The sequence below is a fragment of the Drosophila yakuba genome, chromosome 3L (assembly GCF_016746365.2).
Source record: "Drosophila yakuba strain Tai18E2 chromosome 3L, Prin_Dyak_Tai18E2_2.1, whole genome shotgun sequence".
Classification (NCBI taxonomy): domain Eukaryota; kingdom Metazoa; phylum Arthropoda; class Insecta; order Diptera; family Drosophilidae; genus Drosophila; species Drosophila yakuba.
This window is the reverse complement of record NC_052529.2, coordinates 7,781,132-7,808,817: the sequence shown is the minus strand read 5'-3', so window position 1 is coordinate 7,808,817 and position 27,686 is coordinate 7,781,132. Positions and strand designations below refer to the sequence as shown.

Below are 27,686 nucleotides of genomic sequence, written 5' to 3'. Positions count from 1 at the left end.
TTAATTTATTTAATTTAATGGGAAATTATTATATTTTCAAACATAAAAGATAACAGAAAGTATAAGACTACGTATAAGACTTTACCGATTGAGGTTAGTATTTTTATAATGGTATTTTCAAGATTGCATTTGAAATGTGCCCGCCGACTTTTGCAGCATAACCCAATAGCCATTCATTAAATTTGTAGTCAAAGAAATTTCAAAATAAGGTGCAAGAATCTAAAAATAAAAAATATTTTGTATCTTAAAGTAGTTTTGCCTATCTAAAAGTACTGTTATTATGAATGAGATGCATTTGGTGCATCTAATAGATAAACTTAACAGCTGGAGGCAGTTAACAGTGAGATATTCCAAGCGGTTAACAGCTTGGCAGAGCGGGAATTCCCGGCTTTGGTATTTCTGCATTACCTCCATTCGGTTTCTCTAATACTTTCAAAATCTATATAAGCAACCCGCAGCGCATTTTCTCTGTAATTTTTCGAGAGAGCGCAGCAGCGCGCGCTGTTTTTTCGGTTAGCAATTAAAAATATTATTAAAGAAACATCGATATTTCTTTAATGCCTGCGGAGTTGCGGTATTTAAACACTTTTTATAACTCAACCGAAAAGAAATTCGACGCGATAGTGTGTTTCTGTTCGCCCGCATGAAGTAATTGCGATATATATTATGGTTTCGTAAATATAAATCGATTAAATTAATATTTAAACTTGTTGTTTTCGGCGTGTGGGCGCGTTTTGTTACCAAGCCGCTCTTCGATTTTCGTTTTTCCGACTTTCCTGCGCGCCGAACGGGTTTTTCAACGAAGCCTTGCTGTCGTTTTCCTCTACAGCAGCAAAAACAAGGCTGAAAAACTAAATTAAAGCGACTGGCTATTGCGGGAAATGAATCGATGTGCGGCTATTAACTTTTAATTCGCAGATTCATCATCGATTTTTCCTTTGAGCTCAGCTGCAGGGCGCTGGTGTTGGTGTACGTGCGCGTGTGTGTGTGAGTGAGTCCTGGCAATACAAATAAAGCGTTGTGTTAGGTAAACGAAACAACAAAAGGCACTGAACAAGAGAGAGAGAGCGAGAGCGAGAGAGGAAACAGCAGGACGATTTCGAGTCCTTGAGCGATCATTCGCGCTCTTCTTCTTCTCCAGCTGCAGCTGTCACGAAAATTCGCGCGTGCACGTGTGTGTGCTTTTGTGTGTGTGTGTGGGAGAGAGGAGGAAGAAGAACGGAGTTAATAATTTCTCCCCATTTCGCAGTGTTTGTGCATTCAATTTGCACAAAATTGAAGCGAATCGCTAAATTCGCAAAATTTCCGTCCGCGAATTGCCATCCATTATTTTGCACTCCCCCCAAGAGAGCGAGAGCAATAATAGAATTATCAGGCAAAACGAAAAAATAACAAAATAAAAAAAAAGAAAAATACAATCGAAAAGAGAATGCCCTGGGAGGTCGTAATACCGCGACCCTCTGACATTTCCATCGTCGCCCACCAAAGGAACAACAACTGAGCAGCGAACACAGCAAACACAGCAACAATCCGACAAACAAACAAACAAAACAGCAAACGAGCGAATCAACGAACAAAACTCCAGCAGCCTCAACCGCTGGCACAGTTTTCCTCCTTCAACTCCAGCTCCGTGGGTGAGTAGCCACAGTGGAACACCACTAAGTAGAACATTCTGGGAGAATATTGCTTTCAGCTCAACTGATTTGGAATTCCTTTCACTAGCTTTACAAATACCAGCTGTTACTTAACTGTTGTTTTTAACTTGAAATCGATTAGCAACACCACTTTATTATGTCTTAATGTCCTTTTTATATTCTTTTAAAATTGGAGAAATTGAGGAAAGTTAATTAGCTCTCACTTGAAAAATGTTATGCATGTTCACACTGCATTAAATGTAATAAAATTTACTGATAAAATGAAAGTTTTGGTTATGTAAAACTTTAACTGCATCAGGATACGGGTTCAGCTTACTCAATCTCCACTGTAGCCCATTGGCGGGTAGAAAGTGGTTATCGAATATGAGCTGCGTCTTAAGTTGAAGCCACTTCGTTGTGTGTGGGCGAGGGGGTGGTTGTGGTGGGTCAGAGGTTTTTTGCCCCACGCCTTGGCGTCGTGTGGCTTTGGTTTTTAGCTGAAATTAAAAAGGTCAGGACCGCCGGACTGAGGGGCTTCCGGATTTTGTATCCTAGCCACGTCGCCCGTTTCATTATGCAGCGTTAACTTTGTATGTAAAAGCGTATATATGTACATATGTATATGCATGTGGCAAGCGGTGAATATAATTTCAGTTGCATGACTTCGGCGATAATCGATTTTGAAGCGACGAAGCAATCAGGAAGAGTGCAATTTAATGCCAGTCCGTCACTCAGTCAGTCAGTCAGTCAAACAGTCACAACTTGACACACTGCAAAAAGTTATGCTGCAAAATGGAGGTCAGCATGAGGTTTTTGCATTAGAGATACAAAGAAAAATGTGGCAAAAAGCGATTAGGTGCACTTTTTCCTTAGAGTTTGCATGAATAGTATGGATCCAAAACGCAATTACTTTGAAATTAGCATGGGAAAAGTAAATCCCTTTCTTAGGTAACTAGTTGGTATGATGGCTCAATCAATCTCATTTCCTTGTATCAATAATTGGTAGATGCTCCCATTTTTCCTGGTCTATTCCGGCCTGCTTAAGTAGCGTTTACCATATTCATAAGCCCCGATTGATGGAGCAGCGGACATGGCAGCCGTTACTCCATAATGCGACAATTTGCAGCTCGGAATGGGGGAGTGGGGGATGTCGTAATGGAGAGTGGAGTGAGCTGAGGAAATCGCTAATTAAGCATCAATTAGTGCAGTTTCCTGTGCACGAAACAAGCGCAAGAAACAAGCCTCCGTTCTTGTACTTTTCACTCTTTCCAGCAAATCGTGTGACACATTTCGCTTTCCCACACACCAATTGGCGATAGGAGTTATCAGCGCTTGCCACTTTTAGCACTTCCCACCACTTTGGCGGCCCTCCTCCCCCATCAGATAATAACCCATTGCATTTTCAATGTGTTTCCCCCGATAACTGGCATATACTATACAAATGCCCGATTAGCGGGTCTCTCAATAACAATGGCCATAATTGATGATAAACAAGTTTTTGAAGTGTGCGAAATTAAGCAGCTCACTGATTTGATTTGAGCCTGTTTTTTGGCGACACTCCCCCCTTTAAACTTGTCCAAATTTTGGCATTGTTTATAATCAGTAACGGACTGAAAAGCGAACACATGTCTGGGTGGTTTTCAAGGTCAGTTGAATGGCCAGATTCGCCTCGTTTTGATTTGGCAACCCTTGGAAACACGATAAACGCGGGCAAACAGAGCAAACAGAGAATTCCAGCTGCAGTCGCCTCATCATCTCGTCTTTCCCCAGACAATGGCCATTCGGCTATTCCGTTTCAGCGGGCTGTGCCTTGGAGAACTGTGCCTTCTGGAAACCCTGCCTGGACTGGAACCTTGCCAAAACACTCGAGACACTGAGATACTGAGGCACTGAGATACTGAGACGTTGACAATGAGCGAGGCTCTCAGGCGAGACTTTCAGGCGTCTCCAGATGCTTTCCATTCGCTTTGTCTATGCCGCTTTCGGCGTTGTATGCACTGCGAGAAAAAATCAATAGACATTCTTATGGATTTTACATGGATTTTTCATACACGTTTTGGAACTGTGACTTAGGAAAATAAGACACAGCAATATATTAACAATTCTTTCCTTTATATCGAAAATATGGCCACTTAGCTACAGTTGACACTGTTGGGTACACAAATATGTTGTTATCATATCACAGAAATATTTTGATTATAGATAAACTCCCTCCTAGAAGTCTAAAAATATATTGAACGTGATTAATTAGCCAGAATATCGATTGGAGCTTTGCATTACTGAGAATTACTTCGATAAAACATACATTATGAGCAACATTTTGTACATTTTTTGCGGTGTGGTCTCATGGCTTTGGCTTGGTTTTATGGATCGCCTCCAGTCAAGCTCAACTCCAAGCGTTGCTGGTCAATGGTCAAGACCGCCCCGCCCCCCCTAGTCCACCCCCCTTTTACCCCCCTTTTGGCAGCGGAGTGTCGTGTGGCGCATGCCGCTGAAAAAGTTTGCGGAGCGTGAAGTACAGCACTCATTGTTTCTACTCGCATTGGTATGAAAACTATGTGTATTATGGCATGTCGTAAAGAGCCATTTTCTTTGATACCCAAACTGTTAAAAGACCAACCAAGTGGCCATAGGCCATATTGTATCCGAACAGCGCGTTGGAGATCAGACCGCAATCTCGACTTTCTCCGCCGTATGACAAATAATTTCAGTAGTTGGCGTAATTGCCAACGCAATGGGTTGTTAATTAAGCCGGCGAGTTTCACAAAGAGTGCTCTACTCACTACTCACTACTCACTAGTCACTAGTCACCATTTCATTCCGGTCTCCGTCGGTCCATTCCGGTTCGCATTTGGACCAGGCCAACAAACGATATTACGCCCTCGACGTTTGCGTTCCGCACATCTGAAACAAATCAAGTGCGGCACATTTGTCACAAGAAAGACTCCATTCCCTTGGCGGAGTACATTTCAATCGCTGCCAGGCTAATAAATTCTATTCTTAGACAATTCATGTGTTTCAGCACATGATTAATGCGTTCTCTCGCTTGCGAAAGGAGTTTGTAGATATGGAAAGTCTTCCAATAAATCGCATGACTCCTTCGCATTGCAAATAGAAGTTGCAACTTGCTCGTTCCTTGGAACGTTTTTTATTCTTATTAATAATTCATAATGATAGTGTGTTCTTAAGTGTAATGATCTTCAAGTAGTTTACAACAATGTAATATGGTTTTACGACATGAAGTTTAAAGGCACATTGAATGCATCTCTGTACATACTTACTCATTTTTGAAGTCAGTGTAATCCTCAGAATTTGACGTACTTTCAAGCTGCCTACCTTTCAGTCTTGCCCAATCTGCTTTTCGATACAACTTTCCAGCAAATGCAAAGCGAAACATTTGCGTGCCGTTGCTGTTGACTGAGAAGCCGCCAAAAATTGTTTATAGTTTACGGCATCAAACAGCAACAGCAACATTGCTGCGTCTGAATCAACAACAACAATAACATCACACCAGAGGCAACAACTTGAAAACTTCAAAAGCGTTGAGCGATTCAGTCGGCCGATTCTTCCTGCTACGTCGACTACTCGTATTATTGTTGCCCAATATCTGATGGCTAGTGCCGAACTCCCGATCCCCGATCCCCTGATCCCCGTTACCCAATATATTCCCGATCCCCAAGAGCCCCCAGAGCCCCAAAACCCGTGTTCGTGACAGCCAGCTGGCACCGCTACAAGGCCCAGCCACGCCCCCAGTTCCCGCTCCCGCCCCTTTTCGGTTTCTGTTCTTTCTTTGATACCCCAAACACATAGCCTACATAGATATAGATGGCGGGAGTTAGCCCCAAAACAAATTGAAACTGTTTTGGAGGAAAAAAAATAATAATACTAAAAAAGAAAAGAAAAATGAAGAAAAGCCGCAGAGACGAGACAGGGGAATCGGCTAAGAATTAGAAAATCATGCTTACAATTTTCTGGTCCGCTCTGTGTGCATAATGCGCGATAAGTCGGCAGGTGCAATACAGAACGAAAACACCAAAATAACAAAAAACAAAAAAAAAACAAAAAAAATAGGCGAAGCCAGATAGTCGGATGGGGGGCAAGAACCCGGAAGAGTCGGAAAGTTCTTCGACTTCCCCAACTGCCCACTGGCATGACTCCTGCCCCTGCCCCTTCTGCCAATAAAAACTACTCGCTGCACTGAGGGGAATTCTGTGTACAAACTATGCTACCCTATCTCCCATATTTGTTTACCAGTTTTAAAGAGTTGAGTTGTAATAAATTCTAAATTGTATTATGTCCCATGAATTTTCTTTTTTTTTATGATTTAAAGCTATTATTTATATGAATCTTTTTTTTGGGTGCGCAGTTTCGAATTGACGTTCGTCCCCCAGACGAAAACTGTGCGCACAACTTGCAACTGCAACTCATTATAACTGCACCGGGGGGGCGGAGAGGATGGTGTTTGCTTTTGGGCTGGGGCAAGGGGAATGGGCATGGGGTTGGGCTGTTCGGCAGATGCGGGCGGCAACTCCAAAAGGGGGGGAGGTGTGGATGGGGGCAGGGGCACCGACCGGGGGCGACTCGATTGTAATTCGCGGCACAAATGTTTCACTTCATTTGAGTTTCGTGGATCGCTGGCAGCACAGGAAGTGTTTTGACAAACAACAAAAACGCTTTTCGGGGAGTGCACTTCTCCAATGGGGCGTGGCAGTCACCCACGCACGACCACCTGTTTTGGAAGTTAGAACACGGTTAAGCCATAGCACCCGTTTCCATATCAATTAACCAATCGCCAGTACTAGCTCACAGCCATCCAGTGAGTGCCTCGAGCATCGAGTAACTGGGATACCAGTTCCAGAAAGTGGGCATTGGGCCATGGAAGGGGTTCCGCTAATCCCCCCAGTTTCAATCTGCGACACAAAAGATAAATAAATTGCTGTAGATACTCGCTGCATGTATGGGGAAGTAAATTGTTTTCAATGCAACTGCCACAACAGACGAAATGAAATGGGTGGAGAAATTTATGCAAGTGAACGTTTGTGTTTCCCCTTTTTGCCCGAACATGTGGCACAGAATCAGTGGCCAAGGAACTGCGATCGCATAAATAATCATATGCATATGCAGGCAGTGCGTTTCGTGAATGTATGGCAAAACTAGCAGAATATTCTTAAGTTTCTATGTGCGCTTGTTGTTTGGCAAATACATTTTTCGATGCCTTAAATTAAAGTGTTATATCAAGCTGACCTTATAGACATAGCACGCACTGTCTATGCAGATTCTGGTCTGAATTGTCATGCGACTCGGAGTACACATACTCTCATAAATATCTGCTTCTATGGCAATGCGTAATTGAGGAACAAATTGCCGAGTGGTTCCCAGGAAATAGCTTAACCACGCTCGCAGATGCGATAACCCCTTGAATTCTGCAGATCAGCAGATCGGATCACATTTAAGGGGAAATAAAAGTAAAAATTCTGATTTCACTACAGCAAGCAACTGCGAATTGCGATAGCAAAAAGCGAAAGTACCTGCTGTAACTTTTCATAAGCCAGCTTAACTTAACGATCCTAAACTCTCATCCGTGAGTGGGTTGTTAATCCCGCGAAATCTTTGAGACGAGGCCTCCTCCTTGTGTTCAATGAATGGATGCTAATGCGAGATGAATGGAAGATGTCTGCGATATGGCGAGATTGGTGTGTGACCGCTGACAGTCACCACCACACGCATCAGAGACATCAGCGACATCAAACGTTGCAATTAATGCCGAGCGAAGCGTTAAGCGCAGCACTTGTGGCACTTGCATCTCTTGCAACTTTTCCCCATTTTCCACGTTTTCCATTTCCCTGCCACACAACACGGCTAAGTGCAATTAACTTGGCAAAGCCGGCGACATTGCGACGTCGTCGAGTCGGTGCCCGGACTACATATTCTTGCTCTGCCAAGCGCCTTAATCGAATTAGTGGACCTCCACCATCCTCCCCACCATCCACTTGGAAAGGGGAATACCCACTCTGCCCATTGATTGGAGTTAATGTGCCGTGACGAAATCGCCCTCAAGGGTTTCTATTCACCGCGCTCAACGAGCGTGGGCTCCTATGTATCTATATTGCTTTCGCCTTGAACTATTCTTCGCTAAAACATTGTTGCATTCTGCATTTTGCATCTGTATCCAGAGAAAAGTAAGGGTATTTCTCTGCTAGACACTTTGTAATCTTTCATGTACAAAAAAAATATGATTTATGTATAAATAAAGTCATATTCTAATCGGTAAGAGATCAAGTTTATAATGATCTAGTAAATATAAATTAACTAAATCCTGTACTATGAAGTATATAATGTAACTGAGTTTGCCTCATGTCATTTCTCATGTCATTCTCAGTCATTGCAGATTTAGTTTTGATATATGGTAATAGTTCTTTAAGCTAACAGTTTTCTCTCAGTGCACTTATGCGGCGTCTGTTCCGGTTTATTCAACGAAAGAGTGACAGAGTCGCGACTTCGACTTCGATAAGAGCTCAGCCTCGGATGCGAAACTAGTTTTTTCCGGCCTCTCGGCAGACTGGCATCTTTCACTGCCAGGGCCATGGCATTTCGATCGATTCGTGGATTAGCGGCGACAACTTCATTCCCGTTCCCATATGCAATCCCAATCCCGACTTGCCATCCTTTCCCTTCTATTTCTCCACCACAGTGTGTATCCAGCAGATACTTTGTGTGTGTATCTTTGTGTGGACATGTGTGGCTGTTTATGGCTTCGGCTTGCCTTGGTTTTTTTAGCACCAACTGGGGGGCCAGTGAGGAGGCGCTTGGCATCTTCCCCCATCTGCGCCTTTGAGTGGTCTTCATTAGGTGGCTGTCTTGCCTGTATGTCTGAATGTCTGAATGTCTAGATGGGATGATGGGAAAACGAGCCAAGCCGGCTGCAAAGTCAAAGTCTTTAAAGTCAACTCGAGCATCGACCGAGTGGCGGGCACGACTTGAGACAGCCTTTAACATATCGTAAACAAGGTCGTTTGCAGGATCTACCATTCTGGTTGGTGAAAATTGAAAATTGAAAAAAATGCTGGTAGAGGAAAAGAGCATGAAGGGCATTCCTGCCAAACCGGTTGGCAATTGGCCAAGTCTGGGTCTGGCCGGCAATTTACTGTAACTTGCTTCAAATAAATTTCCAATTTGCTGAAAACTGGAGCAACTTCATTATCAGATCTCCCTTCGCAGTCACGCAGTCACCTCACCTGCGTGATGAAATCATCTACAAATTTGCCCAAAATCTCTGGGAGATCGCATAACAAACATGACGCTAATGACGTGTGTCTAACTGGGACTGTAATGCAAAGCCAAACAAGCGGGAAATATATAGCAACTTCATTGACTAGGTGGTGAACCAGAAATACCCTCACAAAATTAGGTTTACATAGTGATAGTATAGAAAACAAGATGCGAAAATACCTTGAATATACACACTTACTTAACACCTTTCAAATTAAAAAGCACTTTTCAATAAACACCAACACCTCTGACCTGGTCTCGTATGAATCTTAATGTGACTCAACTAGAATGATGATGGATGTGTGATAAAGTGCGAATTGCGAAGCGGATTTCTGGCACAACAATGTGGCATGCCAAATTGGATGCGAGTTTGGAAAGTTCCGCAATGATGGCCCACAGCCGTCTGACAGTTGGGTCAACGTGCCACACACAGCCGCCACACACACAAATGTCTAAGTGTGTGGTGGTGGCAACCTCAGATATTTCGACGATGACGACCCCACGAGACAATGCCCCTCATAATTTATTTACGAACAGACCCAGGTGATGGCCCACTTTGTTGTAATGTCGGCAGGTGCACATTTCGTGCCATGTCACTCTCCTCGGAAACTAGTTCAAGTCAATCATAGCCTGGGGGCCAAACGTTTCGTCCTGGTCACGATGCAACCACATCCACCCGTCATCCATCGTCCGACGTCCATCTGTTTTGCGTTGCGTGCCGGGCAACTTGACCGAAAAAAATGAATTGTACTCGCAAATCCTATTTTTGCATTTCGGAAAAAGGTCGGTGGCATGCAACTTGTTTGTGTCGCATGCCGAGAGAATGGGAGCGGGAAAATGGGGATCGGTCCGAAATGCCAGCATCCCAAAAATACGCGTCCCCAAATGTGGGTCATCTTAAGTGAATCACTGCACTGCGAAAAACTAATGATCTGTAATCATAAAGTCTATGCCAGAAAAGCTTTCTGGTCTCAGACGACAAGTTCTCGTTGTATCCAAATATTATATTTGTTTCTATAAATTAAGTTAATGTTTAACTTTTCTCAGTGCTCTGACTAACAATCTCTTGATTTCTCCTTTATTTCGTGCACAGGCGACTAGTGGCCGGCCATGTCCGCCACTCTCTTTGAGATGGATTCGCGAACGGAGGAACAGCAGCCAACCGTTTGCCTGGAGGAGCAGCAGCTGGTTGTGGGAATGACCAGCTTGGAGCTGAGCGAATCTGTTGTCACCCCGGGCAATTGCGATGGCAGCGACAGTGGCTTGGATGTGGCCAGTTGTTGCCATTCGAGAGTCACCTTGCAACGCGGCCTGAGCAGCACCAGCGGCGGCTACACCAGTAGCAATGGTCTGGAGGAGATCTACGACAGCTGCGAACTGAAGGTGAGCACGGTGGCCCAGACGCCCAGTGAAACGGGCAGTGAAAAGACATCGCCACCGCGGAGAACGGGTTCGGTGAAGAAGAAAGTGGCGATGTTTGAGCCGGAGGCAACGGGCACTCCGGCCAAGGATCAATTGCGTGGCAGGGTGGCCAACCTGAAGAGAGCGGAGAGCCTGCCCAGAAACAGTGCAGCACCAGGAACACCTGGCACACCCTCCACCCACAGGGACAAGTCGCGCCTTTCGACCTCCTCGTTTCGAGTGCCCAGTACCACGGCCACGCCCACGTCGTCCCGCCTGGCACGTCCGCAGAAACCGGATACGCTGCCCAATGCCCTGAATCGGGCGCAGTCCGTCCAACGGCTCACCCAGGTGCAGAGAACTCCATCGCTGAGTCGAGCCAGGACACCGGGCACTCCCTCCGACGATGGTCGCTGGCCGGCGAATCGAGGAGCAGCTCGCCGCGGAATGTCAGTGACTCCGGAAGTGACGGCAAATCGAATGCGCGGAAGTCCTGCACCCGGCGGAACACTACCACGACGCCGGAAACAGCAGTCCGTCGAGGATCTCACTGGGGGGCGACTATCGAGGAGCAACTCCATCAGCCGTGCAGCAGTCGTGGATGCCCGCATGACTTCCTCGGTAATGGTGGTTCCTACCAGTCGTAGAAGCTTGGCTCCCGCCACCTCAAAGGTCAACTCCCTAAGAAGACCACAGCCGGCAACGCCCAGGACGCGAATCTATCACGAGACTGCAGTGCAAACGGCACTGACCAGCGAGGACCTGGAGCAAGTCCTGGGCGGCGGACTACTACAAACTCGAGCCCTGGACGCCGTCGAGCAGCGGAATCAAAGCACCCAAGCGGAGCCAGACCAAAGGGAATTCGAGCTGGAGCAACTGCGTCAGGAGGTGCGCCAGCTCAGTGGGAAACTGCAGCGGGAGCGGGAGGAGAAGCTGGCCATGCAGCAGGAGCTGCACTTGAACACGGAGCGGGTGATGGGCATGCTAGAGCTGGCGCGAGTGGTCAGCGCCAGTGCGGGAACACCCACGTCGGAGGACAGTGGCGATGGCAGTGGTCACGACAGTTTACTCATGCTGGAGTCCCAGATACAAATCAGTGGCCATGAGCTCTTCGAGCGACAGCAGGAAATTGGCCAGCTGAGGGCCATGTGTCGCGCTCTCCAGCTGGAGATGCGCAGATCCCTAGCCACGCAACAGTTGCTGCTGCAGGAGAAGGCCGCCATCGAACAGGAGTCCAGTGAATTGCAGGACTTTCTGCAGCACGAGAAGGCAGCTCAGTGCGATGCACTGCGGGATCTGGAAGCGGATTATCAAGCCGTGAAATCGCAGTTGGCCAATCGCGAGGAGGAGGCGAAGGTGCTGCGAGATGAGTGCAGACATCTAGTGCGACTCAATGAGCAGAGGCGCCAGGAGAATCGTCTGCTTCAGACCAAGTTCACTGCCTTGGAGAACAAGTCCAGGGAACTCATCCACCAGCAGAATGCCTCTGTGGCTGGAGCATCCACTGCCCTCTCGGGACTGCACTCCCGTTTGGATGGTCTAGTGGAACAGCTCGTCTACTCCTACAGTATTTCCGAGCAGGACTTGGAGGTGAGTTTGTATTTTCTAAACACCATAAGCTATGTAATTCCTATATAATGCCCTTTACCGTCACAGGACATTCGTTTCCAAGCTGAGTCGGAGCACGTTCAAAACGGACAGAGGCCCAATGGCCTGGATCTGCCCATTTGTCCTGCAGCTAGTGGCGATGCCATTCACACTCTGGTCCTGGCCAGCGATGGTTCCCTATCCCCGCAGCGCAATCAGTCCTTCATCGCCGCTGTCATCGGTGCCATTCGCCAAGCCACCACCCATTCCGGCAAGCGCTTGTCTCTGCGACAGGCGGGAAAAAAGAATGGCGTCGGATTGGGATCCGCTCAAGCGGTTGCCGCAGGAACTCAGGGTCATGAGCCTCAGGGAAATGGAGGTATAATCTCAAATTCCCTTCCAAGAGCTTCAAATAATAATATACTATCTATAATCTGCAGATGATTCCGATTCAACGGAAATGCTGGACTCTGAGACGGAACCCTGCCTGCTGATGATGGACAACGTGTTGGAGGATGTGGTACACCACGATTCGCATTCGCACAACATGGTCTCCTCCTGCACGGGAATGATCTCCCAAATAGAGCTGCCCACGGAATTGATTAGTCAATGTAGCCATCCAAACAACATGAATGGGGGCGCCGGTGGGGATGACTCCCTGCAGCAATTATCCCAGGCCATCACCAATCGCCAGCAAATGGAGCTGCACATGCACAAGTTCAATGGCATGCCCATGAAGTAGGTTACACTTGATGTTACTCTATCCAATTTGTACCTTATATAACTCCTATTCTAGTCCTCGCGATCAGTGCAACACGGAGGAGCTGAGTTGCCATGATTCACTGGCGGAGCTGACGGAGTTGCCCTCGCTAATGGAGTACAGCACCGCCCAGGCTGTGGTGGACCAGGTGATCGAAGTGGATACCCTGGTGACCAAATTGCTCAAGGTCCTGCGACTGGTTCAGCTGGACAACGACAACTGCATACAGCAATTGATAGTTGATAAGTGAGTTTTGAACTTAAACGATCTATTTTTGAATAGAAACTCATCCATAAATTCTGTGTGTTTCAGGAACAAGCTGCAGCAGCACAAGGAGGACATGCTGGAGAAACTAAAAGACTTGGAGGACGTTAACCTGAAGCTGCAGGACGAACTCATGGATGCCACCCAGGAGCTGATGATCAAGGGCAGCGACTTGAGTGGCGCCAAGGCCGAAATGCAGCGGCATCGCAATGAGATCGACGTAAGGTTTTAAGACTTGATTGCCGCTGAGCATTTTATGGACTTTTCTGTTGCGCATCCTTCGAAGACATTTCTATATATCCGTTATCGTTTACCGTCAGATATATACTCTCATATTTTGTATACCAATCTCGTTCGCGATCTTATTTTATTTGATTGATTTAGTTTAGTTGTAGTTATAATTTTGAATAAATTACTTGGCTTATTGACATCTTTGAGTTGTGCCGTAGTCGTAGCTATTGAACGAACTTTCGATATAATTTCTTTCGCCTTATTTCATCATCACCTGAATCATCGAACAATCATCAAACAAACGACATCTCGATGGTACGACAGTCCCAAATCAAGTTTAAAAGTGCACTATTTCGTTTAAAATGAGAACCCAAACTAATTGCCATGTAACCACCACGCTGCTGCTTCTCCACCACTGCATATCATCCATCCTGACTAATCATCCTGACCAGCGCCTCAACGAGGACATCTGCACACTGAGCACACTCTGCAGCAGCTACAAGAAGCTATCGCCCACCACCGAGTTCCCGCCCATGCGCCTGCTCTCTCCCAACCAGGATTCCGACCAGGGCGACGTCCTCGGAATTCTAAATCTGCTCAAAATGTGGCAGGCGGGTGGGCAGCTGAAAGATCCACGGGTTCGTGGATACCTCGATATAGCCAATGGTAGTCAGGTGAGTCTAAATCACCAATATCCCATTTCAAGTGATTCAAAGTAGTACATTTTTTAGGTCCAAACCCCTCAGCAGGATAACAACAATGTGGAACGCCTTAGGATCTATGCCAATCAACTGGAGCACGTCTCCCGCGTCCTGGACGATGCGTTGCCCACGGAGCTGCATGCTCCGCTCCAGCAACTGCGCCAGGACATCGAGGTGGTCAGGACGAATGCCAACTGGACGCAGCTGCTTGATTCAAACGAAACGGATCACAATGCCAATGGCGATGTGGCCACGCCTTGAATTGTGTCAAAAACTGTTGTTAATTGTCTAGTTAACTATATTAGATCTTGAGCGTTGTTTACTTTTACGTAGTTAGTTACAAATGTTTGCGTCCAAGTTCAAAAGGCATCGATTGCGGCTCTAAATGTTTTAACCACGTCCAAATAATATTTAAACGAACTCATTCCATTCCATACTGCAACTAGACTTTTGCGAGCCACTGTACAAGTGCTCTAGAATTCCATTTGAGTTGGTTTTGCATTTAGCTAATATAGCATACCCTGCAGCATTTCGACTTGCAGTGCTGCATACTTTTCGTCTAAAAAAATATATTTCTCTAGCCCATGGGATACCAAATATTCGGCTCCAAGTATTATGAAAATTTTTAGAACCAAATTTGTCCTAGAGTTAAGTTCAACTTTGTTGAGTAGCACTTCAAACTAAAACGCTCCTTCATGCCACACCAATTGAGATGATATAGCGCAACAGAATACAAATAAGTTTAGCTTGATTTAGAAAGCGAACAATTGCTTATGAGAAATCGCCTGAAGTATCCTTTGAGATATGGCACACCTCAAAACGATAAATTCCTTGCCGCATTGCCAAAATTATGATTGCAGCTACAATTTGCCATTCAGTCATTAGTTGGAGATTGAAAACGGGTTTGGTTGAAGTCAAACCCCGTGTACTGAAAATAACTGAAGCATTCGATTGCGAAAGCAAGCTGTTTGTTTAATACACGTACAATAAATAAGCATAAACTAAATACATATGTATAAAAATCAACTATAAATGAAAAAAACAATTTCGCAAAATTTTTGAAATCCCTTGAAATGGTAAGTACACGCTAGATAAGTCTATGGACATTGGCCCAAGGTATATATCATATATGTATATATATAGAATTATATATTGCAATATGCATATGTATATAGGCGGCAGAGTCCTTTGCTCGCCGATCCTTTGTCTGTTTTTGTCTTTTGTGTGTTGCCGTTGCTCTGTCTTTACATTTACAAATAATCTCACATGGGGGTGTTGGGATGGCATCGCATCCTAGAATTCTAGAAGGAGGGCTTGCTGCTGCCCATGCTGCGGGCGGGCAAGCTGTTCGTCTTGGCCGTGGGATTATCTCGGGCCTGCGAGTGGGCCACCACGATGCTGAGGCACTGCACCCACTCCTCGGCATTCTTGCCGTCCTTGGGCTTGAGTATTAATGTCTGGTCGGCGGTGAAGATCTCGAAGGCCTTGGGTATGTTACGCGCTCCACGCGATACCTTCACCGATCGTATCTGATTCACATCGATGCTCTCACCTCCGCTCTGCAATAGTTTAAAATTCAGTTAGCTTTGAGATTAAGTATGACTCTGGTTATACTCACAGATCCTTTGCAGGACAAGTGCGCTCCGGACAAAGTGAAGTAGCGCGTTCGCCACCGCCTGAATAGTCGCCACTTGCCCTTCTTCTCCTTCAGCTGACCCTCGATCATGGGCTGATTGCTGCCATTGAGGAAGCCCACCGCCTTGTCCGGATGATTGCAGAGGAAGCAGCCCCACTGGTACTCCAACTCGTTGCAGTTCGGGTTGGACTTGTCTGTCTTGGACACCTCGAACACATCCAGAAAGCCCGAGTGACGCAGCTCGTTCACCAGGATCTCGCGGTCCTAAAAAATGACATTTTATTAGGGATTTGTCTAACAAGCCAATACAATAGCCAATGCTATTTTGAAGAGGGAGTGACCCACCTTGACCTGAGGAAACTGGCTGGTGACCAGCTCGGTGAAGCTGCGGTTCTCGCACTTGAGTATCTGCCAAATGTTCTTGAGATTGCTAATGCCCGACTCCCGCGTGCTCAGCACGCACTTCTCCTTCACCTAAAAATTGGAAAATATTACAATATTAAAAGGATGTTTTTCACGCTAAAAGTTGAGAGCACTTACGAAATGCCGCACTTGAAAGTCCAGGAACATCATATGTATCCAGGTCTTGGGGTTCCGCGTTCGCATCGTGAAGCAAGTTTTGGAGTAGAGGCAGTGGGGACCACGAATCTGGCAGGCGAAGTGCAGCTTGGCCACCTTTTTGGTACGACGCTCTGCAAATTCATTGGAAACTGTGTGATGTGTTTGTGTGTGTGGGGATGTGTGTTTATGTGCGGGATGTACGGGGAAAGGAGTTAGAGATTGAGGAAAGGATTGGAAGGATTCAAGAACATACCCTCAATGCTGCAACGTGTGGGCGGCGGCAGATGCTGCGATACCTCGTCCATGTACGACTTGATCGAATTGAAGTTCTTCTCGCAGAATTGCTGGACAGGATCACGCATTATCTGGTATGGCTCGAAGGTGCTCATCCGCTGGTCCATCACACTGTTGGCATTCAGTAGGGTCCTGCTGGTATTATCGCTGCGCCGAGGTGCCACATTGGTGGTGGGTCCCGACACGATCACTTCGCTCTGTAAATAGGTTTAATATCAGTTAAGATGCTTCATTAACTTTTTGATATATCTTACATTTCCGTTGACTGGCAGTTTCATTACGGACTTGGCATGGCCATTGCTAGCGGATTGGGGCAGCGCCGGAGAGGCATGATGGACGGATACCGCATTCTGGGTCTGCGTCGAGGGCAACGTGGCCACCGCCGCCGATTGTGGTATGGAGATCGAGCCCACCGATTGGTTCAGTGCGTCCGTGCTGTACTTCATCAGCACCGTGCTCGAGTTGAGCAGCGTTGAGGGTCCTTGGGAGTGTGGTCGCACCTTTGACGGCGACGTGGTCACAGTCACTCCACCGGAGGTCACAGGTATGCCGTGTCGGTTGTGTCCAGTTATGACCACGTTGTTGCTCAACGGCGGCACTGGTGTCACGGGCGGATTACTGAAGCCAGTTGGCGTCTTCGAAGTGGCACCCGATTGCACCACCACATTGCCATTGGAGCTGCCGCCAGGCTGCTGGTTAATCTGCGAGTTACTCAGCCGTGTCATGCTCTTGTGAAGTCCTCCCACGGAGCCACTGGCCACATTCAACCGGGTCACACTCCGGTGCGTATTGCTGGCGGGATGCAGACGACCTGTGCTCCGGGAATCCCCCAGCTTCACTCGCCGCGTGTAGCCCGCATGCTGAGGCGTGGGCGTGGCAGCCGATACGGGCGTGGAGCTGGCAATGGGCGCCGAGACGGAGGCGGGAGGTGGTGTGGGCGTGGCACTGGCTACGCTGGCCGCCTGGACAATTGTTGTGTTTACGGACGGTGCGGCAGTTGGAACTTTAAGAGATTGATTAATTACTGAATATATTTGAGTTTATTATAGTTGAGCTCACCTGGCTTAATGGGCGGACTGAGACTGGAGCTGTTTAAGCTGACAATGGTAACGCCACCGGAGGTCTTGTTGCCCAAGCCATTCCCCACATCCTGTTGCGAGCTGAGAGCTGCGTTCTTCTGCCGCACACAGGCCAGGACCTTGTCGGTGAACAACACCGGATAGGCGGAGCAGAGGCGCGTGGCCTCCTGTTGCAGGAGAGCCTGCGTGGGCAGGTGCTCCAGCACAAAGTCCAGAGCCTGCTGTGCCGTCTCCTTGCTCCCAATACCCGCTGTAGTCATAATCTGGGCACAAAGCGGAATCGTACCAGGATTCGTTTTGGCTGCCAGGCGCAATTGCTCGAAATGGTCGACGAGAAGGCTCGGCGAGTGCTGGGAAAGCTTCAGCAGTATCTGCATGGTTATGCTGCAAGTGTCGCTATCGAGCAGGGAGCCACAGAGCTGCGGGACACACGATTCCAGTACCTCTGGTGACTTCTGAACGATCAGCAGATACAGCTGGAACACCGCCATCCTCTCCTGCGGATCACACTGCGGCAGCAGGGGCATAAGCAGTGGGGCATGTGGCGTCACCGCCTCCGGAGCCACCTCGTACACCTGCGAAAGCACTCGGAGCAGACCGTAGTTCCCAGACAGGATGGACTCCATCACGGACTCCGTGTGAGGGCTCAGCAAGCAGGCGTGATCGATGGCCGCCAGTGACAAGTAACTGGCCAAGTTTCGCGACAGCTCACGGTTTCCCTTTGGAAGGAACTGCACGGCGACGGGAAGGGCTATTTTCATCAGTTCTTTTTTGTCATAGTTCTAGTGAAAATAAAATAAAATATGATAATTGAATGTGATCTATTTATATTGAGAAAGAACCTTGTCTTACCAGGAAAATGCTAGAGATGATATCGGCAGCGATCTTCGCGTGCGGTGGCTCTTCTTTTGTGGTTCCCGAGGGCTGGAGGTTCCACAGCAGACAGGTCCTCAGTAGATCCACCAGAGCAGCACAGTACCGCTCCGCAGTTTTGGTTTCCCGGATGCAGGACAGCACCCGTGTCACACAGATCTCCACCACACTCTGGTCATTGTTGTTCTTCACATAGTCCGCATGCGAGATGATCGGACTGATCTCGGAAAGCTTAAAGGGATTTTTTGAAATAAGTTTTGGTTTAATGATATGGTGCTGTGGATAACCTACCACCTCCGTGATGTCGTCGACTATATCCGCATCCGGCACGGAAAAGAGATCTCCGGCTCTTGAGAGATCGCGTTTGGCGAGCACTTTGTTGAAAAGTTCGTGCATCGTGGAGAAGTCCCCAGTTAGTATTCTTCAAAACTCTTCATCTGCGGCAACTAAAAAATATTTAAATTAATTCTTCATGAGCCTGAAAACTAATATTTTAATTTTTCAAAAGAAATCACACTTCATGGGAATGCATTGAGCAAATCTTACGACTATATCCAATGAGAGCTAGTCGGGCGTATCTGCTTATTTTAGTCAGTGCATTTTTTCACTGCCATGTTTGGAATTGGCCCATTGCCAAAGTTCAGGCGCCTCTGGCAGCCACTTTTTATCTTATCGCCGTGCATTTGCATTTGTATAGAGGTTTCGCCAAAATACTTGTTGCTCCAGAGCAGTTCTATTCTCGATTGTCCCGAAAGTGCATATAGAAGTATTTGTATAAATATAGATATTCCGCGTACACCAAATACTTGTTGCACTGCTTCGTTGTTTATCTAAGATACTCTCAGCCAAGATGCCCTTGCTCCGCCCCTGATGGAATGTATTTCTCTTGTTATATGTAACCATGGAACTTGTGATATCAGAAATCCAAGCGAATTATTACTTACTAAACGAACTATCTTTATGGCAATCGAATTTGGGTCAAATATCTTTATGGAACCTTCAACTAATTCGCATGATTGGCCCACATTAATTGCCCAAGCCAGTTTGTTTACCCAGAGAATCTGCGCCGTGTGCTGGTCGGCCAGAAATTCTGCGAAAATGATTCGGCTCTGTTTTCCGTGGGGTTTCCCCGCAAAACGCTATTTGTGTTTGCCCACTTGCAGTTGGCCGCTTGTTCCGCTGTTCCGCTGATAGATAGCAGCGGTAAATTCTTGTCCAACTTGCCGTCGACTTCTTTGGACCTTCGTGGAATGCAGGTCTTTTGATTAGATGAGCAAAATTCCGTCTAGGGATTAGCCGCGACTTAGCGGATCAACCGGGAATTTGCTGGCTGGCCAAATCCGTGGGCGCTTCAGAAAAAAAAAAACCAAAAAAAAAAAAACAAGAAACAAAAAGAGCTGACAGAAAAGTCATTTTGCGCGGCTGTCGCGCCATCAAGGAAGCAGACGCTAACGCCAACGCCTCGGTTATTAAATTTTCAAATAAAAACTGAAAACTGAAAACCGAAAACGGAAAACCAAAAACCAAAAACCAAAACCAAGAGTTGCATAATCCATAGCGGCCAGTCAGGCGGGCAAAGCGGCTCTGCACGCGAATTGCAGACGGGACGGGTTGCTTTGGGTTTGCGTTTGGGTTTGGGCCTCTCGACGGGCGGACAAACAGCCAAACGGACAAACAGACAAGCGGACGGACAGACATTTGCTTCCTGGAAATCGGGACAGAAGACAGAAGACAGCGACTGGGCTGCTGTGGTTGTTGTTATTTATGGCTCATTCGCGCTCAGGTTGCAGCACCAACAACAAACAGAAAAACTGGTTAAAAAATAAATAAAGAAGCAGCAACAAGTCGCAGCAGCAACAGCAACAGCGGCAGCAGCAGCAGCAGCAACTTTGAGCGCCCGAGAGAAAATTAAAAGAGAAATAGAAACACACATATGTATGAGAAGGGGTACGAGCTCGGGTATAAGTAATGGATGATGGCGTTGGCTAAAACATAAACCGAAACCGGTGCGGCAGGTTAATACACACGAAGCCCCGGGCCCAAGATCGCAGAGGTGGCTGAGGAGGCCGAGGAGACAGGGGAGACGGAGGAGACGGAGGAGGGGCAGGAGGGGTCTCCAGATTTCGGAGACAGAGTGGAAACAAAGGCTGTGCCAATATTCGGGGCCCCATAACTCTTCGTTTAGATTCTATTTGCATTGCTCCACAAAATGGCAGAGTTCAGAAACGGAATAAGCCCAACCACTAAATAACTTAGTTCGCTAACTTCTTGGACTTGGACAACAATTTGGGTCAATTAAGGCGTTTACCAGTTGGGCGAATTAACTCAAGCTTCAAACGTTTAAAAACCACGAAATGTATAGGTTTTGAAACCATTTTAGCTGATGAAATAGGAACAGTAGTTTTTTTGTAGAATTGGTTAAAACCACAATTAGACTTCTAGGCTTAGGCTCGACTCAATATTCTAAAATCCAGCGATATGAAATGTGTAATACTCGATGACGCAAAGTTCGTGAATATTGTGAGTGAAAAAGATATGCACGCAATTTGTAGATCTTGAACGTGACAAGATCGCAGTTCGACTTACAGAAGTCTGTCTGTGCTTTTAGAAGAGCGTGCGAATGACTCAATTCCCAGACGACGATGGCGACACAGATGCGAAGATGCCTCGCTATGAGTAACCCTACCTGTTGGCCAGGGCTGGACCAGCAGTCGACCAAGTGGCACGGCCTTCGTGGATCTCCTTGTTGGGAGTTTCCGCGAACCGGGCAGCCAGTCGCCGACTCACATAACCGTCACACTGGACGTATACGTATTCTGATCCAGCGAGCATTCCGAGCTTTTCCGCCACCGAGTCGCATTGCGTGCTTGGCAAGTGTTTGGTTCTTGTTTGTGCATTCCATTGTCATACCTGGCCAATGCAATCCAATGTGCCCCGAGGAGGAGCGTCAAGTGTCTCGTCTGCCCGCCACCAGCCAGTAGACAGTAGCCACTGCCAACTTGCAACCTGCAACCTGCAACCAGCTACTTGCAACTTGCGACTTGCGACTGCAATTACACGTCGGTTCAAAGTCTGCAAGGCGCCTCGGGGGAAAAAGGAGTTTTTGGCTAGTCGGATGGATAGTCGCAAAACATACATAACTAGTATTAGTCGCTGTCGCTGGAAAACTCGTTTTCCTCTAACTTCCATCGCACAAACCGTTTTTGCGTCTGCGACCAAAAGGTTTCTGACTACCTGGTGGTTTTGTTGGAGTGCGGAGTGACTTGGATGCCTCTGATTGAAAGTATATTTATATCTAGACAATTTGAAAACTGGGTTGCAAATGTCATTCATAATTATTGGGTTCGATTGTGTGTGAATGATCTAAATAAACATAAATTGTTTATTCCAAATCAGAATGCATTTATCGAACATTTTCGTTTCTAGCCAATTATTTAAGTGCATTGCATCAGCAGGTAAATTATGTTATCTACCCCACTGAAAGCCACAAACTACCTACATGTACGAATTAGCAAAAAATTATAATTTATTCGTACCGCTTCCCCTTCCCCGTCCCCTTCCCCCCTGCCAAGTATTCGGGCACTGCGAAAAGTAAAGACAACATCAACACGGTAATCCGATCCGCAGACGAGGTGATTCGGGGACAGGAGTGCGAGTATGTTGAAAAATGAGCGGCGCGTGAAACTTATTAATGAAAAGGCCGCGAACGAAGAAATTGCCGCGAATTAGCCCAACAACAAGAATATATACGTATGTATTTGTACATATGTATATACAAATATCCCCACAAATACTGGCGCACACATTTTGGCACTTTTAATGGGCTTTGCGATTGGAGCCTGCGATCGGAGAACTTCTGGAGCCGCTACCTGGGCAACTTTTTATTTGAATATCTCACGAAATTACGGAACAAAAAGTTTAATGAATAACTTTTGATCTTGGGCTATAAAATCTTACTTAAAGCTATAAACTTTATTTTAAAGTGTATGAAGTTATGAACTTATTTATTAAAAGAAGTCTGCGATGAAGCCTAAGACTGCATGATTAACATATGTTTAGATACCAAAGCACAACCTTATACCTAGACCTATAAATAATTAATAAATTTGATAAACCAAACTGTAGTCATTCACGATAAGATAATATAACACTTTTATTAAACACAATTTCATTTTCATATTAGGTTTATCGCGTTGATTATGTTTAAAGATCACTAAATGCCATTTTTACAAAAAGTGTCTTTCGCTCAACGAATTTGAATGCGGTGAGTTTGAACGGTGAATGGGCGAAACTCACCGGATTGCATCTGCGGCTGCTGGCAGACAGCTGGTCATATCAGTATCACTTCGGGCCACTGGAACTGGTCGCAGTGCGATTCGGAGTCGCATTCGGAGTGCGATTCGGAGTCCGATTCGGATTCGGATCGCTCAATAAATCGCTCTTGCAGCAGCAACACAAAACCAAACCAAACTGAACCAAAAAAACCAAAAAAAAAAAAACCGACTTGAAAAGGTAAAAAAGGTAGACAACGTTTGTGGTTGTTGCTGTTGCCGCTTTTGTTGTTGTTGCCGCTTTTGTTGTTGTTGCCTCTTTTGTTGTTGTTGCTGTGGCTGTGGTGTTGTATTTTTTTTATGGCTGCTACTTTTGTTAACTTTGGGTGTAGTTCAATATTAATTTAATTGTTGCTGCTGCTGCCGATAAAGCACAAAATTCAGAATTCAGAATTGTCGTTGGCGTTACTTATTTTTTACGGCCGCGCTTTGTTGCCGCGCCAGCGCATTGCTTTTTATGCAAATTTTCGCATTTCGTGTATATCTCAAAAGATATGTTTTTTGTGTGTACTATTATTAATATACATATATTTTGTTGCTGTTTCCTTTTTTTTTTAGTAGCGACTGTTACTACCGCCGACTGTTGTTTCAGCCACAATGCCTTGTTCCACTATGCCTGATTTCTTTGTATTTTTGCTAATCACATTTTGTTAACACACACACATACACATACACTCGCGTGCACAGGCACACACGTAGGCAGGCGCACGCACACACCGATAGGCGAAGAAAGCGACATGGACGAGCGCGCTGGCCAAGCGAACGCGTTTGGGCCCGAATAAAGACTGAACTGAACTAAACTGAACCGAACTGAGCAACAGGCAACGCAAACACAAAGGCAAACGCAAAAGCAAAAGCAAAGTCAGACTGGCTGACACCGACTGGTTATTGTGGCTGTGGTTGTCGGTTTGGTTGTCAGTGTGCGAGTGTCTGTGCTTGTTGTTGCCTGTTTGTTTTGCACGATCGCTCGCTGAACTGAGTTCATTTCGGAACCAGTTTCTTGGCCAATGCTGGCACCTGTTCCAACACCCCTGGTTTCAAACCTCAGGTTCTCCACCTTCTAATGATATAAAAGTTGCTAGGAAAACGTCTTTGCACATTAAACTTTTTAAAATCGATTCCGGGGTGTTAATTCATTATCTACAAACATAATTTGTACAAACTTCGTAATAAATACGAGTCTCTTCTGCTTCTTCTTCGCATGATGTTGCTGATTCACCTGTTGCGCGGTTTAGCAGCTGGCCACTAGCAACATGTTGCCGCCGGCAGTTGATGTTGCCATGTTGCAATTGAATTCAAACAAACGCCACTTAAATCAGCGAAAATCGTGGCTAATTATCCAGAGCTTTTCGTTAATTCTAACTAACTGCGTCAAACAGGATGGATGGCTAAATGGAGGGCTCAAGGTCGGAGTTTTAGGAAATCTTCCCCACGACTTTGGACCCCGTTTAAAGCGCGGTTTGAACAAACATACACACTCGAAGATCCATTAACGATGCACCGCTAACAAGCGCCACTGGCGGTTCAAAGTACTGCGAAGCGGTGCAGCCAGCCACTTCCTCTATTTGCCAGTTAAATAGCCGCCGGCCAAGCGAATGCACCACGTGAGTCACTCGGGGGTCAACCATCTTTTAGTACAAAATTAACATACAAAGTTTATTCCGCATTAAAGGTAAGATTACAATAGTCTCTAGCTGGTTTAAGATCGCTAATTGCTGATTGGGATTGGGGTTTTGTTTAGTTTAGGCGTACTTGGCCACCAGACCCTCCACGAAGGTGATGTACTCCTGCTGGGCGGCATCGCTGCTCTTGCCCTTCTGCTTGTTCCAGGCCTCCCACTTGGCCTTGCCCTTCAGGTCGAGGAGACCCGGCTTGGCGGTGTCGTTGTCACCCACGCTGGCCTGCTTGAAGAGGGCGTACAGCTGGAGGAACTCATCATCACTGGGCCGCTTGGTCAGGCTCTTCACCTTCTCGGCGGCGGCGTTGAATTGCTAAGGATAGATGAAATGATATATTAGTGGAAGATCTATCAATTGGAACTTGCTTTAAAAGTGCAAGTTCCAAGTTAACAAACTAATGAAATATAAGCTACAAATTGTATACAATTTTAATGATACCCCTGCTCCTACTAACAAATATTATAACTAACTAACTAAATTATAATTATCGATTTCAACTGAAAACTGTGATTCCCTTTAAAACACAAAACTCATTTGAAGAGCTGTCGCTGATTTAGCGGAAACACAATCTTATCTCACATCAAGTTAAGTTCGTTTTAAGAATGAATAGTTAATCGCTATTTTTTTAAATGGGTTTCGAACAGTGTAGAGCAATCGAACAGGTGATTAGCAGTAAGGCTATCACGCAGCTAAGGCCCTAAATTTGGTAGACTGTTGTTATCAGTGCACTATCACTTGGGAAAAGTACTTACCTCGGAAACCATTCTGGGTTAGATTTTATCTGCAAGTAGTGGAATTGTAAAAAAAGTTGAATTACTCATGTTTATAAAGTGCTCAGCTTAATGTTTATTAGCATAATAAGTAAAACCAGTTCCGAGTGAAGAAGCTGGCTGGCGTGTGCCAAACACAGCCAGCTGGAAGTGACCTTTGGCCTCGTGGGGCGAACTCGAACTCGAACTCGAAGACCCACTGAATGTTTGCTAATGACTGTTTGTTTGTCGCACCACACACGCATCTGCGACTTTCTCCCAGCGAAAAAAAAAAATACATAATTCGAGTAGAACTGGGAAATTATGCTGCGGAAACAGCAGACGCAAATGTTTGTCTCGACTCCGAGATTTTTGAAAGGGAGCGGGCAACCGTTAGCAGCCGCTTTTGGCCGGCGAATTTCGACCAATTTGGATACGGACGTGGGCTTTGTACGTGTCCAGCACTGAGCAAAATACCTGACACATATGGGTGCGCCAAGTTATGGCTACAACAGCGTGCAATCCTAAAATAAGTAATCATTTGAAGGCACTTAGTTTATGGCCGTTGAAAATGGCAAAAAGTCAAAGTGACAAGGCTTCGAAAGTACGTTTCAGAATATGCGTTTTGAAACAGACTTGATTGCACTATATTTTGCTCAGTGTCTGCTGTTAGGCGAATTTCCATAATTGAGTTCTGCAGGTGTTTAAACTCGCACGATATGTCCACTTTATGTGTCACAACCACAATTACTGGGCACTGATATTACCACCTATATCCCCTATCAGCAGCTGGGTAATTGAATTTAAACTATACACTTACTGGTGTGTTGGCTGTCACAGAACTAAACAGTGTCTGAATTCCAATCCGGCGGTGACTTTCAATTTAAGTCATTCCATATCGCACGATCGCCCTCAACTGGAAAGCTTCTCCCCAGTGAGCAAATTAAGAGAGGAGAAGCTCCCAGTCCCAGAGTTCTCAGTGGATCGGGAAGCTTTCGGTGAAGTGGGTTAGGCAATCGCGGTGGTGATAATGCAGGCCTACTGATAACAGCTCTCACATCGATTACCTGATAATTCGACCAACGAAAAACGCTGCCAAGACACGTAATCTCGTTCGGATCAAAGTTCGAGGGGTTCCATCTATCCCACCTATCCCAAATCCCCATAATGCACGAAAGCTCCAACAAAATGCTGCTCAGCGGCACAAACACCTGATTATTGCTCATATCTCTGGTAATCTTTATTGTTCAACTAAATAGTAGTGATGGCAGGTGCATGGGGGGTCCGGAATCTGATCGAATCAAATCGAATTGTATCGAATTGGATTGGATGCCGGATTAGGCGTACTTGGGGGCGTACTTCTCGTACACCTTCACGTAGGCCTCCTTGGCGGCCTCCTTGGAGAGACCCTTGTTGGAGCTCCAGGCCTCGTACTTGGCCTTCTCCTTCAGAGCCAGAGCGCCGGGCTTCTCGATGTTCACATCGCCAACGGTGGCCTGCTTGAAGAGACCGTAGAACTCCAGGAACTCGGCATCGGTGGGCTTCTTGGTGAACTTCTTGGCGAGTTCAGTTGCTTCCTCAAACTGTTTAGTAAAGCGAAGCCAGTGTTTATTAAAGGAATCAAAGGAATCTTATATAAAACCAAACAAGTGAAAAATATTGCAAATTCCGTTTAGGCAATCTCTCACTTATTTGACGATATATCCAGGGTGGAGAATACTTACCGACACCATGTTGCTAGTATAGGATTCTTGTTGGTTATGCTGAAAATTGGAGAGTAATAGTCCCAATTAAATATAGTTCAACCACAAGGATCCTGCGCAAATGTGCTTACCGCTGAAAAGGCAAAGACGATTGAATACTTGTGGGCCTTACATTCGCGCTTATAAAGCTTCGAGACCCTTTCATTTTTCTACGGGTTTATTGCGGCAAGTGAAATATTCCCATTTTGCTGGTAATCAGCAGATATCGATATCTTTATTTCGCTAATTTCGCTGCCCAACTACAAGCGAGCGACTTTGTCAAAGGTAGCGATATTGGAGATAGCCCCCGGATACACTTATCATTTATTGCATGTTCTGGAAGCCAAGGGCGCCCTCCAGCTGGATTCTCCTGTGAAATCGTATCCGGACTTTAACTTTGAACTTTTACGATTAGCCATAAACAATGACGAACTCAACTCCCTAGTTCACTATCTCAAAATCGAGCTAATAATCTATTGCTGCGGCTTCTTGGTCAGCATCAGCTGATTACTGCAGGATTGTGCCCCTTTTTACTTTATTGGGTATTATAAAATCATTTATAAATATTTATGCAATGTAACTAGAATCATTTTAAATACTTTTCGGGATGTATTCATCCAATTTCCGTAGTGTTTTAGCCATTTTTATATACATATGTACGTATATGGGTCCAAGTTATAAATTTGCCGAAATTCGTTTTTCTCTTAAGAAATACATAATTGTGTTTAGGTGACCACTTCACTTAACTCACTTCCTAAAAGTCTGCTATCATTTTGAGGTAAATTTTTCTACATTTTTTTTTTTAAAGTAAAAAATATTACTATCACCGCACCATCATAATTGTGATTAAAAAACTTTGTTATTTGATTAAACTTGTAAGCTGACTAACAAACAT

The 27,686-nt window shown here is 45.8% G+C and overlaps 4 protein-coding genes across 7 annotated transcripts; 1 reads left to right on the top strand and 3 right to left on the bottom strand.

Moving 5' to 3' along the window:
• Positions 1-477: 477 nt before the first annotated feature.
• On the top strand, positions 478-14,853 carry LOC6533275. Of its 3 annotated transcripts, none has more exons than XM_015194399.3 (9): positions 478-648; positions 1,250-1,634; positions 9,997-11,894; positions 11,961-12,270; positions 12,332-12,629; positions 12,688-12,897; positions 12,964-13,135; positions 13,599-13,820; positions 13,878-14,853. In XM_015194399.3, exons 3-9 carry the CDS (start codon positions 10,014-10,016, stop codon positions 14,106-14,108), a joined length of 3,324 nt encoding a protein of 1,107 aa, XP_015049885.1. In that variant the 5' UTR covers positions 478-648; positions 1,250-1,634; positions 9,997-10,013; the 3' UTR covers positions 14,109-14,853. The 3 variants fall into 3 exon arrangements, with proteins under 3 accessions (XP_015049885.1, XP_039229522.1, XP_002094001.2); XM_039373588.1 differs by having other exon boundaries at positions 478-1,634; positions 13,878-13,960; positions 13,999-14,853; XM_002093965.4 differs by having other exon boundaries at positions 478-1,634.
• LOC6533273 (protein melted) lies at positions 14,799-23,528 on the bottom strand. Of its 2 annotated transcripts, none has more exons than XM_002093963.3 (10): positions 22,587-23,528; positions 18,582-18,736; positions 18,270-18,521; positions 17,398-18,199; positions 16,593-17,341; positions 16,298-16,535; positions 16,024-16,175; positions 15,829-15,957; positions 15,466-15,747; positions 14,799-15,406 (listed from the first exon to the last, which is right to left on the bottom strand). In XM_002093963.3, exons 2-10 carry the CDS (start codon positions 18,684-18,686, stop codon positions 15,149-15,151), a joined length of 2,967 nt encoding a protein of 988 aa, XP_002093999.1. In that variant the 5' UTR covers positions 18,687-18,736; positions 22,587-23,528; the 3' UTR covers positions 14,799-15,148. The 2 variants fall into 2 exon arrangements, with proteins under 2 accessions (XP_002093999.1, XP_015049884.1); XM_015194398.2 differs by having other exon boundaries at positions 16,024-16,193; positions 22,587-23,527.
• Positions 23,529-24,250: 722 nt separating this feature from the next.
• Positions 24,251-25,987, bottom strand: LOC6533272 (acyl-CoA-binding protein homolog). The gene is made up of 3 exons (XM_002093962.3): positions 25,870-25,987; positions 25,053-25,081; positions 24,251-24,612 (listed from the first exon to the last, which is right to left on the bottom strand). The coding sequence occupies exons 2-3, from the start codon at positions 25,062-25,064 to the stop codon at positions 24,364-24,366; spliced, it is 261 nt and encodes an 86-aa protein (XP_002093998.1). The 5' UTR covers positions 25,065-25,081; positions 25,870-25,987; the 3' UTR covers positions 24,251-24,363.
• A 277-nt stretch (positions 25,988-26,264) lies between these two features.
• LOC6533271 (acyl-CoA-binding protein) lies at positions 26,265-26,938 on the bottom strand. Its single transcript, XM_002093961.3, has 3 exons — positions 26,884-26,938; positions 26,774-26,812; positions 26,265-26,632 (listed from the first exon to the last, which is right to left on the bottom strand). The coding sequence occupies exons 2-3, from the start codon at positions 26,780-26,782 to the stop codon at positions 26,387-26,389; spliced, it is 255 nt and encodes an 84-aa protein (XP_002093997.1). The 5' UTR covers positions 26,783-26,812; positions 26,884-26,938; the 3' UTR covers positions 26,265-26,386.
• Positions 26,939-27,686: the final 748 nt, after the last annotated feature.